This window comes from Pyrgilauda ruficollis, unplaced genomic scaffold (assembly GCF_017590135.1).
Source record: "Pyrgilauda ruficollis isolate IOZ18807 unplaced genomic scaffold, ASM1759013v1 scaffold12, whole genome shotgun sequence".
In the NCBI taxonomy this organism is placed as follows: domain Eukaryota; kingdom Metazoa; phylum Chordata; class Aves; order Passeriformes; family Passeridae; genus Pyrgilauda; species Pyrgilauda ruficollis.
The window spans coordinates 13,972,555-13,987,924 of record NW_024510321.1 but is presented as its reverse complement, the minus strand read 5'-3'; the positions used below and the strand labels follow the sequence as shown (position 1 = coordinate 13,987,924).

General features: G+C 39.5%; 1 protein-coding gene across 1 annotated transcript; it reads left to right on the top strand.

Annotated features, from left to right (window-relative positions):
• Window positions 1-928: 928 nt before the first annotated feature.
• RAB18 (RAB18, member RAS oncogene family) lies at window positions 929-15,370 on the top strand. The gene is made up of 7 exons (XM_041487971.1): window positions 929-1,083; window positions 3,653-3,708; window positions 8,872-8,933; window positions 10,754-10,826; window positions 12,324-12,442; window positions 12,521-12,587; window positions 14,115-15,370. The coding sequence occupies exons 1-7, from the start codon at window positions 1,016-1,018 to the stop codon at window positions 14,291-14,293; spliced, it is 624 nt and encodes a 207-aa protein (XP_041343905.1). The 5' UTR covers window positions 929-1,015; the 3' UTR covers window positions 14,294-15,370.

Genomic DNA, 15,370 nt, shown 5'->3' with positions numbered 1-15,370 from the left:
TGCTGTGACAGAAACCACGATGGCCTCACAAGTTCACCTGCCTTGTGCAAACTGCTGACATGGCCTGATCTCTTCCTTTGGAGTGACTGGTTGTGTGACTGATTGCCGTGATTATGGAGGAGCCTGAACTTTTCGTATTTGATGCAGTCAGTCTCTGGCCTGCCCAGAGGCTGCCCAGCAGGGCCAAGGACTACAGCACCGGCTGAGGAATCTCAGGCTCATGTCTGACATGTACGCTGTTAATTTTAGAAGAGTTGCACTTGTTTACACATGGCCTGAGGTAGGTTTCAAGCCATAATAGCAGGTTAGCTGAACTGGATATAAAGAGACTTTCTCATAGGAATTGGGAAAAAACCCAACCAAACAACATTCTTGGCTTTTGAGGGCGAATGTAAGATGCTGGTAGAAAAGCACGTGGTGTCACGTACCAGCTGGCCTCCAGTGCCGGTTTGTCCCCAGACGAGCCCGTGTTTTGGCGGCGGGCTCGGGAGCAGCTGCTCCCCGCGGGAGGCGGCAGCTGGCCCTGCTCCGCACCGGGCTGTCCGCCTGCCTTCGTGCGGCGCAAGCAACCACAGAATCAGTGAGGCTGGACAAAACCTCTGAGCTCATCGGGGCCAACCGATGATCGATCGCCACTTTGTCAGCCACACCGCAGCACTGAATGCCACAGCCGGTCCTTCCTTAAACGCCTCCAGGGACTCCACCACCTCCTCGGGCAGCCCATTCCAATGTGTAATAAACCGCTGCCATTTTATTTGGTCGCTTTTCTCCCCACGGCCCCGGCTTCTGACACCGACAGCAGCTGCAAACCCCGCCACGCCTCCCCGCTCTCCTCAGGTCACGGCCCGGCCGCGCAGCTCTCCCTGCCACGAGGCCCGCGCATGCGCACCCGGCCCGACCCGCCCCGCCCGCTGTAAACAAACCGCGGGCGGCCCCGCGCAGGCGCAGCGTCGCCGCCGCCGCAGCTGCGCACGGAGCGTCGGGCGGTCGGGGCCGGTCCGGGGGCGCCGTCGGGATGGACGAGGACGTACTGACCACCCTGAAGATCCTCATCATCGGCGAGAGCGGCGTCGGCAAGTCCAGGTGAGGGGGCGCCCGCCAGCCTTCCACAGCCTCTCCCGACCGGCCGGCTCCGGCCTAGGCCCCTTGTCGGACAATGCCGTCTGGGCGCGGCCTGCGCCCCGCAGGGCCGGGCCCGCGGGGGGAGCTCCCTTCCTGGGCAGCTCTCCGGCGGGGGAGAGGTTCCCTCCTCCTTCTCCTTCTCCTCTTCTTCCTCCTCCTCTTCTTCCTTCTCCTTCTCCTCCGCGCTCCCGCAGCCGCCGGCCCTGAGCTGGTGTGTGCCAGGCTCAGCTGCCAGCAGATGAAGCGGGGCTTCTGTCGGGCTGCCCGCGGTCGCCTGGGCCGCCCTGTGCCCGGGGCAGCGCTGCGCCGTGCGGAGATAGGTGCCCTTGTACAGCTCCACAGCGCTTTGGGGCTAACGTCTAGTCCATAATACAGATATGCAGAGTCACAAGTGACCCGGCATTGGGTGTGTGAGGGGGAGCAAGGGACGCAGCAAAGTAGTTCTGACACAGTAATTCTATAACTGCTACTTAGAAACTTTATCAAGTACATTAAGGCTGTAGATAGCAGGGCTAAGGAGCTGGGGTTTTATTTATGTGTTGGTTTGGTATTTTTTTTTTTTTTTGGCAATAATGCATGTCCTCTGCTGTGACCCCAAATTACATACAAGTTGCTAATTAGGGGAAAAATGTGCCCATATTTGTTAAAAGTCCGTCAGTTACTCATTTGAGTTAGCTACTGAATTGATAATTAGTACAGTAGGCCTCTGGTGACAGACGTGACCTGAGCAAATTTCTTTTAGTTGATGTCACCTCACATATGAGTGGCCATATGGAAGAATTTTTCCTGGGGCAGATAAAACACAGGGGTTTTACATACCTATTTATATACATGTTTCTTTACATCAGAAAGCTTGCTAAAAGAGGCATTTTGTGGAGAAAATAAAAATGCTATTAAACGGTAACAGTGGAGTTGTTCAGGTACAGGAACTTAATATTGAATTATTCCTAAATTTATGTCTCTTACCTATTGGTTGACTAGGAAGGGTCAGGTGCTAAGCAGGTATTAGCAAGGTGGAGTAAGTGGTGGTTGTCCTGAGTTCTGTTCAAATGTTGTCTTAAACATGGTTCCTGTGAGTGTGCTATGCTTTGTAGAAGATAGCTACATATGAAAAAAAGGTAGAAGGTGGCTGGGCTAGGCATGCAAGACTGGTAAAATGATGGTTTTATTCTAGTAGCAGTATAAGGGTTCCATAATTTCCCTGTTCTGAATGAAACTAGTATTAGTTGTAACTAAAAATAGCTGCTCTTAAATAACATCCTTATAGAACTATCTGTGAAATCTAAAAACCTGTGTGCTGTGATTTATAATTTAATAATAATTTAATTTAAATTAAATAATTTAAATTATTTAAATAATAATTTTTATTATTAAAATAACAATAAAATTATTATTATTTTAATTATTCTTTGGTAAGTAAAGCTACCATTTGCTTTTGGGGTTCTGGAATAAGGAGAGAAAAAAACGTTGGTCTGTGATTAACTTGAAGTTGTCACTCATCCTCATTGAAATAAAGGAATTTCAATGGACACTGTTTTTGTCATTGGAGGACTGTGTCCAAATGCTAAAAAGCACTTGACTTCTAAATTCACATGCAAAAACAGGAGAAAAGAACAGGGTGATGGGGAAGACCAAAAAGTAGATAAGGCTTTGTTTTGTTTCTCCATCCTGGAAATGAGTAGAAGCTGTGGTCATAGCAAACAGCTGCCTGCCACATGCACTTGCCACAGATGCATAAGAGTGTTGATTTTAGGAATTGCATGCTCAGAATCTTTGTCTCTCACACAAATATTTACATTTGACACTGGTGGCATTATGGGCACTTTTTTAAGGAACCCTGCAGTGCTATGGTGTGATGTGCTGTTAAATCTTGGTTGTAACTTTTTCTGTTGGTAGCAAACACATTCATCAGGATGGGGGAAATGTTGTGTGTATGAGTTGTTAACACGAAGAAATACAAAATCATAAAACGCTGGTGAGCTATTTCTGCTCTTCAGCTTCTGTGGCTTTATTTCTGATGGGTGTTGTCCTTGCTGTTCCTCTGTGTGCCCAGTTCAAGGAGTTATTTCTGGGATGAAAAACTGACTTGGAATTTGTTTCTCAAGCTTACAGAAATACTGTGTGAAGCAATATTGAAACAAAACATAGTGCTTTTGTACTGAATTCTGGGAGAAGAAAAATAGAATAAGGTTGAAGTAAAATGCTTAGCAGAGCAGATCACATGACTGTTCAGGCAGCTGATTTGACAACTTGTGTGGTACTTTGTTTTCAAAGAGATGTTCTTGGTAATACCTGCAGAGATACGCGCTCAGGTAGCAGAGCGTGTCTGTTCTATTCTTTCCATGTTCTTTTCTTTTTTCCATATATTCTCTCCTACCAAAAAAATAAAGAATTTAAAAAAATTAAATGTGAGTTTATTTAGCTATGTGATTCTTGCTGTTCCTTTCAGACTCGTAATTTATAGGCTTTCAGCGAGGTATGGAAATGCTGCAATAATAGTATCTCTTTTTTTTCTTTTTTCCCCTATCAGCCTTCTGCTGCGGTTCACAGATGATACATTTGACCCAGAACTTGCAGCAACAATTGGTAAGTATGTGCTGATACTACCTTAGAAAAACTGATAACATTTTCAGGGTATAATTGTGGTTTGTTCAGACTTGTTTAACATATAGTTCTGTAAGAGCTACTACTCTCCTACTGATTTATCTGTGCAGAATAGCTGTCAGGTTTTTTACTAATAATATTGCTGTCCAGACCTTGTGTCTATGTAATATGATACTTGGTAGCTAGCTTCAGACTCTGTAGCAGGTAGTGTTAACTCTTCTGACTTCAAACAATACTGAAGTGCACTGGGCTCTGCGTGGCATCTGCTTTTGCTCTGTAGAGAGGAAATTACAATGTGGCTTTTTTTTCCTTCTGCTTAGTAATCAGTTCCTTGGCAGCTAGACTCCTGAGAAAAGTGGGAGAGAGCCAGGAATCTGGAGCTGCTGGGGAAAAAGGCAGTGGCGTGTCATTGCTGTGCTGGTATTATACCTACCAGCATGGGTCAGTTGTGCTGGGGGAGAGTGACCCAGAATGCAGGATAACTAAGTGGATTGTTTCTCAAAGGGAGCAAAATGGAGCTTTTAAGAGTGTGATGCAACTCTGTGCCAAAGTAATAACTGAAATTATGGAAAACAGAAATACGTTTTCACACCATCATTTCAGTTGCATTTTTTACTTTCTCTGTAGGAAGAATTCTGTCTAAGAGCTTATATAGAATTTTTTTCTTTTGAGTTCAGCTGTTGGTAAACAAAACCAGCTCTGTCTAATTTATTAAGAATTAAATAAATTGATCTTTTATTTTCATTAACATTAATAAGATTCAGGAGTACTATTTCATATAAAGCACTGAGAAGCCAAGGGGAGGAATGTGGCCTATTTTTGTTCATTCCATTGCTTATAAAAAATGAAGTTGTGCAAGTAGCCCCACCTCAGTTTGTGAGGGAGGATAGTGTGGAAGGCAACAGGAATGAAATAGATCAGGTGGTAAAGATGGCAATCTTGGATTCTAATCTAATAGTTTTGGCACTGTGTATACTTTAGGTCCTGTTACTTTCTTGATGTGCCAACCATGGGAGCCAGGCAGTTAGTGCAGAATAGCTGCTTCAGCTTTCCCGATGTTTTGGATACCAAAAGAGTAGCTCAGTCTCTGAGTGGGCTTCTTCATTGTTTGGGGTTTTTTGTTTGTTTTTAATGCTGGGGTTTCTTTGTTTTCTCTTCTGCTGTTTGTATGTGTCAAAAACTGGCATAATTTGAGAAGCTGAGGAAATGTTTCCTGAAGAAATTCTTCTTCGGGTTTGTAAACATGCACAACAGCATTTGTGGTAGCTAGTCACTGATTGTTAAATAGCAACATTTCAAGGTTTGTTGCTGGCAGGTCCTATTCTGCTCTATTTCTGGTGTGGAAAAGGAGGAAGAGTACTCAATGTAAACATTACTTCAGATAGCAAATATACGAATCTGGAATGAATGTGATCATTTGGCAGGAGAACTCAGTTTCTAGAGATTGAGCAAATGCTGGCGTAGATCACTCTGTTAGGCCCAACCAGCTGATGTTTGAGGTAGTGCTGGGCAGTAGAGCTACTGTGACCCCAGCTGTGCAAGTCCTACAGCATGGTGTGAGGGGCTCCTGGGGGATAGCAGATTCATTTTTTGTCAGCTTAACTGGAAGAGGACAGAATCTAAGTTCCTATTTGTTTTCTCATTTTTCTTTTTAAACTAGTATCCAGTGCCATTGCCACTTTTCTGGTGAATGTATTTCTAAGAAGCAAAATGTCAGATTTAAATTCAGGGCATGATTTGTTGTTCATATAGATAAAGCAGTTGGAGTGAGTTCCTAGAGGTAACTATTCTGCTGCACGAAGACAGACCCTAGATGCCAATTTCAGGTACTAACAAGATGGTGAAATGTCAAAACATTTTGTGAGTCTTGGCTTGGAGTTCTTTTTGTGCTAATTAAACATACTATTTTGTTTTGAGAGTTTGGGGACAGAAGGACAGAAGAGCTTTTAAAGCCTTTCCTGTTGAAACTGAAGAGTATTGGGCTTTTTCAAAATGAATGGACTATAAATAATGTCTTCTTTCAATGTCATCTGCATACTGACTGCTGGACTGCCTAACGTGACTATTTTTTTTTTTTTTAATTTGGTTTGAAAGTGAGGAGAACTTTGGTTGGTTTGGTTTTCTTTAAGATATAGCAAGAAGTGCACACAAACCCACAATACTGAGGAAAGCCTTGACAGCAGTACAACTGATCGCCTGTGATGAGCTGTTGAGACTTCTTAACCTTCATAGATTGCACAGACCTGTTGGGTGCAATTTAAAAGAAACCTTAAATTATTGTTTCATGTGGGTTATTCTTCAGAACTTACTAAAAATCCTGTGATTTTCTTCAAAGAATAAGCTGCTTTTGGCAAATAGTTCAGCTTTAGTAGCTTTAGTTGGATTAAACAGGTTGTATTTAACCTGGCAGATTACCTGTCCTTGTATTCTCTTGAGGCTGGTCTGTTTGTTGGGTTTCATTACATGGATCTTACCAGACTACTTGTACCCCAGTATTTTCTGTTGTCCTTACTGCTCGTGCTTGTTTTCACTTGCTTGCTCTCTGTAGGAGAGATTGTAGATAAGTGTTCAGTGCAATTTGTATTTTGCAAATGAAGTGATGTATTGAGATCTGATGTCTCTTTTTAGCTTTCCTTGCATTTGGAGTCCTCAAACTCTTAAGCTGTCCAGCTTGTCACTTACCTATGACACAAATACTACACTGTAGCTAATTGTGCACTTACTATAAACACAGCGTAGCATTAGTGGCCTGAATGTGAGAGCAGTGTCAGTGGCAGAGCTGCTTCCTACAGATTGTAAGGCCGTAGTATGTTAGTGTGTAGTGCTGAGGCAGGAGGTGTAACACACAGGGGTAGAGTCCAGCAGTGCTGTCTTGTTGCTGGTGGAAAGCACTGTCAGCTTTCCGCTGTCAAGGATAGACGCATCACTCTTGCAGGGTCAGAACTGATACCTGTCACACAAACATGTCTGTATTTCACTGTTGGTTTTAGGAAATATAAGTATCCTGTTTGTTCAATTCAACAAGATTTTCTTGAGACTTAAATTTTTTTCTACTTTTTTTTTCCTTATAGCAGGTATAGGCAACCAAAAACCTAAGTATTTAAAAATTTTCTTTTTGTTTTGGCTTTGACATGTGTTAAGCTCCTTTGTTTGTTAGAATTCTATTTTACTTGTCTCAATCACTTTCAAGGGTGTATTTTGGTGTGTTATTTAGTTCATTTTCATACTTTTGCTTTTCAACAGTCAGTTTAATGCATGAGGTTTAGTCACTTTTTTAGTTTCTTATTTTACTTGCATTGGTCTTGCAAAATTTAAAGTGATTTTTAAACCAGCAGCAAGGCTAATATAAAGGTGTGTATATCCATTTCCATTAAATGGAAATTGCTGAACTGTGCAGGCACAAGATACTGAATGTGTTTACTGAATGGGGGAAGGATACTGTGGCTTCAGAATACATAAAATATGTTTATCTTAAGAAAGAATTTTTATTTCTTGAAATTATTATTATGTATTTTGTCATGTTAAGTATCCAAGAGACTTGTAATATCTGCAGTTACAAGTTTTGGTGCCAGACAAATGGATAAAAGAATGCACTGTGAACTGTTAGGCATGCTGACCTAACTGCAGATGGGGATTTTTGGAGTTCAGAGGAAGAAACATGCAATTACAGTGGAAGAAAGAGATTCTGTTAGTCTGCAAGTTACTGCTGAGTGCTGAAAAGAGGACAGAACAGAATGTTCTCTAGGATCAAATTGAGTCAAATTGGTAGCAAAGCAGTCTTCTGTGAACTAGGTAAAGTTCTGAGAACTGGCGTTTAAAATAAAGTTAATAACGACTGTTCTGTTAACATAACTGTAGAATAATGTACCATTCTTGTGCGTGGTATTTAGTATTGTATTACTGCTAAGCTAGGGACTAAGAGTCCTAGTACCTGAAAAAAACTAAGTTCTGTTCAGTTACTATAAAAGTTGATGTACTTTGGGAAAATTTTGCTTGAAAGAGAGTATGGGCTTCTTCCAGTGCAGAATGTTGTCGGAAAAACAACTGACATTTCAGGGAACACTTCAGTGAGCTGAAACTGTGAAACAGTGGAATAAATTACTTATTTTGAAACAAAGCTCTTTTGAAGTTCAGTGCAACTGAAGTTTTAATCTGCTTGTAATATGCAGTTTCTTAATCATCCTATATATCCTTTGTGACTTTAAGTTGAATGTATTTTGGCAGCTGCTTGTATTTGTTTGTAATGTGCATGAATTTTGGAATGTAAGTGCACTCATCCCAAGCTCTACTCATTTTGTATCAGAATAGTTTAATTCTTTTTCTGGTAGGGAGTGTGATGATTGACATTGTAATTCCAAGTACAAAAAGGTTGCTGTTGTACTTGAAAGTTGTACTTGAAAGTTGTTCTTATAGAAGTATCAGCTTTCCATACTGCTACTTCATTTTAGAGCTGCTGCCTGGTGAGAAGTGAAAGTCGGTCTAAAATACTTGAAATGTATTTCTGGGTAGTTACTTGCTATTAGTAACCTAAGGGTTATATTAAAACATAATGCATCATAGTTCTCATGACCCTCTCAAACGGATGTGTGTCACTATATCATTTAAATTTGCTGTCTAACAAGCCTAAATTTGCAGCACTAACATGCTGTTCTCCTTGGCTTGAGTTTTGTGCATCTTGTCCTTGAGCAATTGATAGGCTGCTAGTTCCTGGGGGTGGAGGATACATGAAGGGGAAGAATTGTCACATGTTGGAGTAGATGACTGACCAGCAGAACCATTATCTTGTTGGCTGTTTGGAGAGTGTTTGTGAGTAATGAATAGAAAGTTAATCCATTTGAATTATGAACTTGAAAATTTGTCCTGGAATAGGTGCTTTAATACAAGAGATACAGTATTTGCCTTACTTCCATAAGATATTTTGAGTCAATGGCTTAAAAGCCCCTTAAGCTTTTGCAAAAGCATGTCACCAAGAAAACCTTACATTTTGAGCAAGGTTCATAAATAGCTAATGGAACTTATTCTTCCTGCTCATGTCAAAACATGGGGTTTTTTGGCATTTGATTTTATTTTTTCCATTTCTCTTTATTGTTTTTTCAAAGATAACTGTAATATGTTTGAAGAACTAAAATATTTTTCTTCCTCTAGGTGTGGACTTCAAGGTGAAAACTATTTCAGTTGATGGAAACAAAGCTAAACTGGCAATATGGGTAAGTCTCTCCTAAGTTCTTCATGTGTTGCTTTCTTTAGGAGTAGCTGGGGTTTCTATAATGTATAGTTTGTATAGAATCCTTTTCTATTAGTATGAAGGTGATTTGGAGAAGTGGGAGGTTAATACTGCAGCATTCAGAAGTTGCAGTGAGCTGTGGGACAGCTGGCTGAGGGGGTAGCTCTGCTGCTTGTGAGCTTCTGCAGTACTAATTGCAGATCTGGCTGGGAAAGAAGTGGAGAGAAGGAGGAACTAAATGGTATTAAATCAGTAGAAGGGTGCACTTCTTCACTAAATTTTCCCTATAACGATGAGGTTGTGTATTAATAGGTTAAGAATTACAGTTGTGTGCTCATATGTTACCTCTTTAGACCCATTTTTTGTCTAAACTTCATAGCCATCATACGAAGACTTTTATAAGCTCAACATCAGAATTATTTGTAGCAGATGCATTTCAAAGAGAGAGTATGTATATAATCATAGCTTTAGTGTGTTCAACTTCTGCCATAGTTAAAAGTAGAGCTTCCATTACAGCAAGTGAAGAAAAATTATTCCCAAGCTTTTAAAAAATATTCTCCATTGTGTAAACCAGCCTCCACACTTCTGTGACTTGAAGCTCATTTTTGAATAGTCAGACCCAGTTGTGTCTTCTCGTACCAAGCAAGATTAAAACTTTGTTTCTTGTATGAGTAAGATATCAGACCTTTGTTTCCTTGGGAAGTAGTAGTAGAACATGAAATGTGTATTGCAGTGTTTCTGTAGCTTGGAGGGTGCTTCATACCTCACTAACAAACAGAACTAATTGTCTAGTTACAGTAGAACTAGAACTACTGTCCTAGTTACAGTAGAAATCATCAGTGAAATAAATGGGTTTGACAAGGAAAATAAATGCAATAGTTTGACAGAAAATAAAGAATGCATACAGGAGGAAAACCAGACTGATAGCAAAACAAGGAATGATAAATTAGGGGGTTTTTTTTCTGCCATTTTGGTGAATAGAAAGAAATAATCATGAGGTAAACTGGAAAAGAAAAACTTGTGAAGGTGCATCATGACACAAAGCCAGTTTTAGATGTGTGGCATTGACTGAGTGGCTTGTAGAATGTTGAAGTTTAATTTGCTTATCCAGGTTCTTTGTCAGGGAGTCCACAGTGTTTCATGTGTCACTTCTAACCTGGGTAAATTAAGAAAGTTGTTTAAATATTCTTTGCATAAAGCCTTCAGTGAGTGTGCAATATAACTTTATCTCTGCCAAGAAAACAGGTTTCTAATTTTGGTGGGTTATGGGGTTTTTTTCAGAGCTATTGACCCTTTAAATTTTAGGATGTAAACTCAACTTTGCTTAAAACCAGAGAAACCTTTGACTGATTCCTGCTTCTGCTGTGTTATAGCATGTTAGTCCGTTTACCCAGATACTCAGTCAAATTTAACTGGACCAAGTGATTGAAGTGAAGGAACTGGTTTTGTTGTCATGAGCTGTGATGCTTGTTAGAAAATCTTAGTACTGCAGCTATGCTGCTTTCTTGCTGGTTGCTGCAATACTAGCTGCAGATGAAATGCCTGTGCAGAAAATGGCCATCTTACTGTTATATAATCCAGTTACATGCTACATCTAATAGTTCAAAGGTGCTTCCTGGGACAGACTGCATAATCTCAAAATTAATGTGTAGTAAAACAGCAGGGGATGGAATAAACTCAGCTAATCTGCTAGTGGAATATTGTTTAAATCTTACTCTGTATGTTCATTAGAAGTAGAATAGCTGAAAGCTAAACTATTCTGCTCAAATTCTGAATAATGGAACTTTTTGTATGGCTTATTAGGATACTGCAGGTCAAGAGCGGTTCAGAACATTAACCCCCAGTTACTACAGAGGTGCACAAGGTGTTATCCTAGGTAAGTATATCTTTGCATGCTAGTTCAAATGTTTGTGGTTTTCTCATGCATTGGAGTTACACAAACTCATATAGCCTTTATATAATATCTAAGTGGTATTTAAAATCTTTGTATCTGTGTTGAACAGCTCATATAAAAGCATCTTGGTGTCTCAACTTCTTTCTCGTGTAGTCAATCTCACCAGCTTGAGAACCTCTGTTTTTTGCATGAGAATAAAAGCTACTACTCTCTGAAAGGATAGCTTGGAGCTGTTATCCTTGTGCTGTCATGAATTTGTCTTTTATTTATTGCTTTTTATTTTTGCCTGTGCTTACTAAGTGCAGAGTAAAAAATAATTCTCCTCAGTGTAGTCTCTCTATATCAGTATGATACAGCTTTTTCTTCTCCCCATTGTTTTTTTCCTAATGAAATTAATAATATAAACCACGTGGAATCTGGCTAAGGTTTTTGTTACTTGTTTCCCAACTAATGGAATGTTACCCTGAGAATCACTTAGAAAAGACCAGCTGGACATGTAGAAAGCGCCAGTCTGTGTTTGAGAAACCCGGGCAAAACCCATAATTTCAGCTTCATGGTCAAGTCTCATTTGTGCTTTTTTTTGGTGTATGGAAGCATGTTTTCTAGGCACTGAGCTCTGAAGTCTGCTTCTCCACTGCTGGGAGTGAGGAGCTGACTAAAGTAAGGGCAGGGATGTACATTTAATTTTCTTGAAGTTGCTTCTGACTTTAGAGAGTCTTGCTAAGCTATTGTGTCTAGTTAAATTGTTTAATGGGGAATAACATCTGTCATGTGACTTCCTGGTAGGTTTCCCAAGCTGCGAGTTGTGTTATCTTCCTGGTATGGGAAGGTGCTGTTAAAACATGTTGTATCAAGTCACTTAATTGCACTGAACCTGCCACTTACTTACTGTTGAAAGCTGTAAACAAGCACTGTTTGGGAGATAGAAGGTTCTGCTGTTGAGATTTGCTGTCCCCTTTTATTTAGTATCTCCTGACTATTTCTTTGTTACCTGTCTTCCAAAAAATAAGGCTGTTCATGCAAGCCAACTTACAGATTTGATTGAAAGGAGCTGTTTATGCCTATCTGCATGTAGGATGTGAAAACAACGGAAAAAAGCCACTTTTATAGCTTCAGTACTGAAGGTTGTGCCATCCTGTTTGCATAGCTGTTGTGTAGTGATTTTAAATATCCTACGTGAGGGATCAGCTAGTGTAGAATTCCTTGGAGAATGATAGTCTCTAGCCTGTAAGCTGGGATATATCAAGGAATATTAGTCTGGGAACTGTAGGTGGCTGGAACTTGGAGTTGTTCTGCCTCAGTGATTGGAGTTGTTAGGTGTCCTGCTTTCTTTCTAGTTGTTCATACAGAAGGTAAATTTGAATCCTTAGAACTCCTTCAGTTTTCTGATTCAAAAAAGCCATCATTTTTGCTGCTTTTGTAATGTAAGCTGTAATTCTTGGAAAAATATTGTGAAATAATATCACTAATATCTTTCAGTTTATGATGTCACAAGAAGAGATACTTTTGTCAAGCTGGATAACTGGTTAAATGAATTGGAAACTTACTGCACAAGGAATGACATAGTGCAAATGTTAGTTGGAAACAAGATTGATAAGGTAAACCAAATTCAACTGCAGTAAGTAATCTGCTGGTATATTGTTAATAAGGAATATTAATGCTTTGTTTTATTATAGGAAAACCGTGAAGTTGACAGAAATGAAGGCCTCAAATTTGCAAGAAAACATTCCATGTTGTTCATAGGTATGTTATAGATGCTTGCAGAGATCTTTCTTAATTTTTGTTACATAAGGAAAAGTACCACTTCTGTAGGATTGAGAGTCTTTGTGTACAGTCCAATTAATGATATTTCTCACCTGTGCTGGGCACAAAGATAATGGGTATTCCTGTTTCTTAAAATTGTGCCTGTCCAGATACCTGTTCTAGCTGTGGATGATTATGTAGAAATTCATAAGGATGAAGGGCAGAGTACAGGTTCTCTGTAGTGTGATGAAACCTGTTTGGGTTTTTGTCTGATTTCATTCCCCAGCTGACTTGCTAAATTAATAACAGAAGCAAAATGGAAGAGGGAAAACTGGTGCTGGTGGCCAGCCTTAGTATAGCAAAATGGCTGGTACCTGAGAGAAATCTGTGTTAGAACTGGGATGTAAAAACAGGTAGGTATATAATTAACTTATGAATGGTGGGTGGGATTGAGTAATGACATAATTATGACTGGAGCAAATATATTGGTCTCATCTTGCTGCAAAATGAAATGGGTCTTGTAGGCAAAGCCATATAATGCTAAATTAAAAAATGGGTGTTGAAGTGACTCTTTATGCACATGTTTATTATGTGTTTCACCTAAGGATCAGAAGGAATTATTTTACAGGATTATTCCAGTAGTGAAGCAGTTCATTGATATGTACTCATTCATTCTTGTACTTAGACTTAGATTCTTTGTCTGACTGAAGACTTACTTGTTTAGTGTCTGCTGTGTTTCTTTTTAGCCACAGCGTCAGATGTGGAAATAAAAGTTCAAAGTTGAGGCACAAGCTACTGAGAGCATGGGAGATGAAAACAAAAATGAAAATTAGACTATAAGTGTGCATATATGTATGTGTGTGTATATATAGATGTATATATATGCATGCTACCTCTGCTAAGTATCTGCGTGGCTGCGTAGATGAACAGGGCAAGCCCTTGTGGGGCTTGAACAATTTCTGATGGTGTCTGTTGTTCTCGTAACCTAACCTGTGGGCAGATTTCTTAGTCTTGGTCAGAGTAAGGATCCTGAGTGAAATTACCTAGAATTCTGCGAACTGCAAAAGGAATGAGATGCATTATTGCTTTTATCAGATGAGTTTTATAATGGAGACTGACCCAGAATCCTGCAGTATGGATCCTTGATCCATATGGTCTGATGGTACTATGATTATGATTAATGTACAGAACTGAAACGCAGAATGGCCAACAAGTTTTTCAGACAAGAATCCAAATTTTTCTTATTGGAGTGCTTTCCACAGGAAAATAAAGCTAAGCTATAGCTGTCTCTGTATGGTCAGGTGAAGTTTGACTTGAAAGCTCTTCTATTAAAAATATTTTGAGGTGCTACCTGTGTGGTGACAAATCCACATAGTTGCCAATTTTGGCACCGCTATGTTTTTAGGAATAGGTTGTAGAAGTTTTAAGTCTGTTGTAGGTTGAGACTTAACTGAAAGAGAAATATTAAACAAGTTACCAGAATATGCTAATGCTTGATTTTTTTTTTTTTTTGTGTCCCTTCTCCAGAGGCAAGTGCAAAAACATGTGATGGTGTGCAGTGTGCCTTTGAAGAACTTGTTGAAAAAATCATTCAGACTCCTGGACTGTGGGAAAGTGAAAACCAAAACAGAGGTGTAAAGTTATCAAACAAGGAAGAAGGATATGGAGGAGGAGGAGCATGTGGTGGATATTGTTCTATGTTATAAACTTTGGGAAGCTTATTCTTTGCATATTTAAACAGATAGTTACATCTTTCTGTACATAAAGTCATTAAATGCTATTTTTAGGGACCTTGCAGTTTGCACATATTTGTTTTGTATCATGGCAGTGAACACTTGTAGAAAAAATGTTCTGCAGCTTTCCCAGTCTGAAAATGTTATGGTAAGCATGCCCAATTTGCAATCTTCAGGTTTTTATAAGTAGCATTAATAATGTGCAAGAACAAAAGCACTAAAAATTTTACAACTGTATACATTGTGTAACTACTCTAAACAAATCCATCTAACAAATATTGCATTGTCTGCTCTTTGTCTTATTTTTAAATTCTGTTAAAATTATAGAACTATATAGTGTGCACAGATCTTGGAAACAGTATGAACTATAAATGTTACAGTTCATCTCTTCTAGTAAATGCTTTTTTTAAGGTATTAAAAGCAGCAGGATTATACAGTTCTTAGACAAATCTGCTAAAATTTTGTCTTTCAACAGTGCAGTCTAAAACACAAATTGGCACAGGCCCTAGTTGGCATCAGCACTTTCTTGAAGAGATGCTTTGAAAGCTTCCTTTGCAAAGCTGGGAGACGCCATGTTTTCCTTTTAATCATCACTTCAGTTGATGGCTTAACTGGAGTTTTAATCCTGTGATATTTATATACTAAATTTGTGGTACTCTTGCACTCTAGATTTTTATGATGGTCTGCTCTAGACTTGCTGCAGAAAGTCTTCATTATTGGCAAGGGGTCTGAGTGATGTCATTGTTCTTTCATTGTGAATCATTTTGCCACACTTCAGTATGGATTCCTAATTTTCTGAAATGTTTGTACTATAAGTTTATCTCAACTGTAGCTCACTGTGACTGTGAGATCTCTTATCACGTCTGCTTTATGCAGCTACTTATTCTGAAATAAAACTTCTGTCAGACACTAATGGGAAGCTATAGGGCTTCTTGATCTCTGTATGAAAAAATACTATTGCAATGAGTATTCACTTGAATTTACTGTATCAAAGCCAATGGTTTGTTTCAGAAGACTTGTATAGACTTAAATAAATTTTTTTCCACAGTA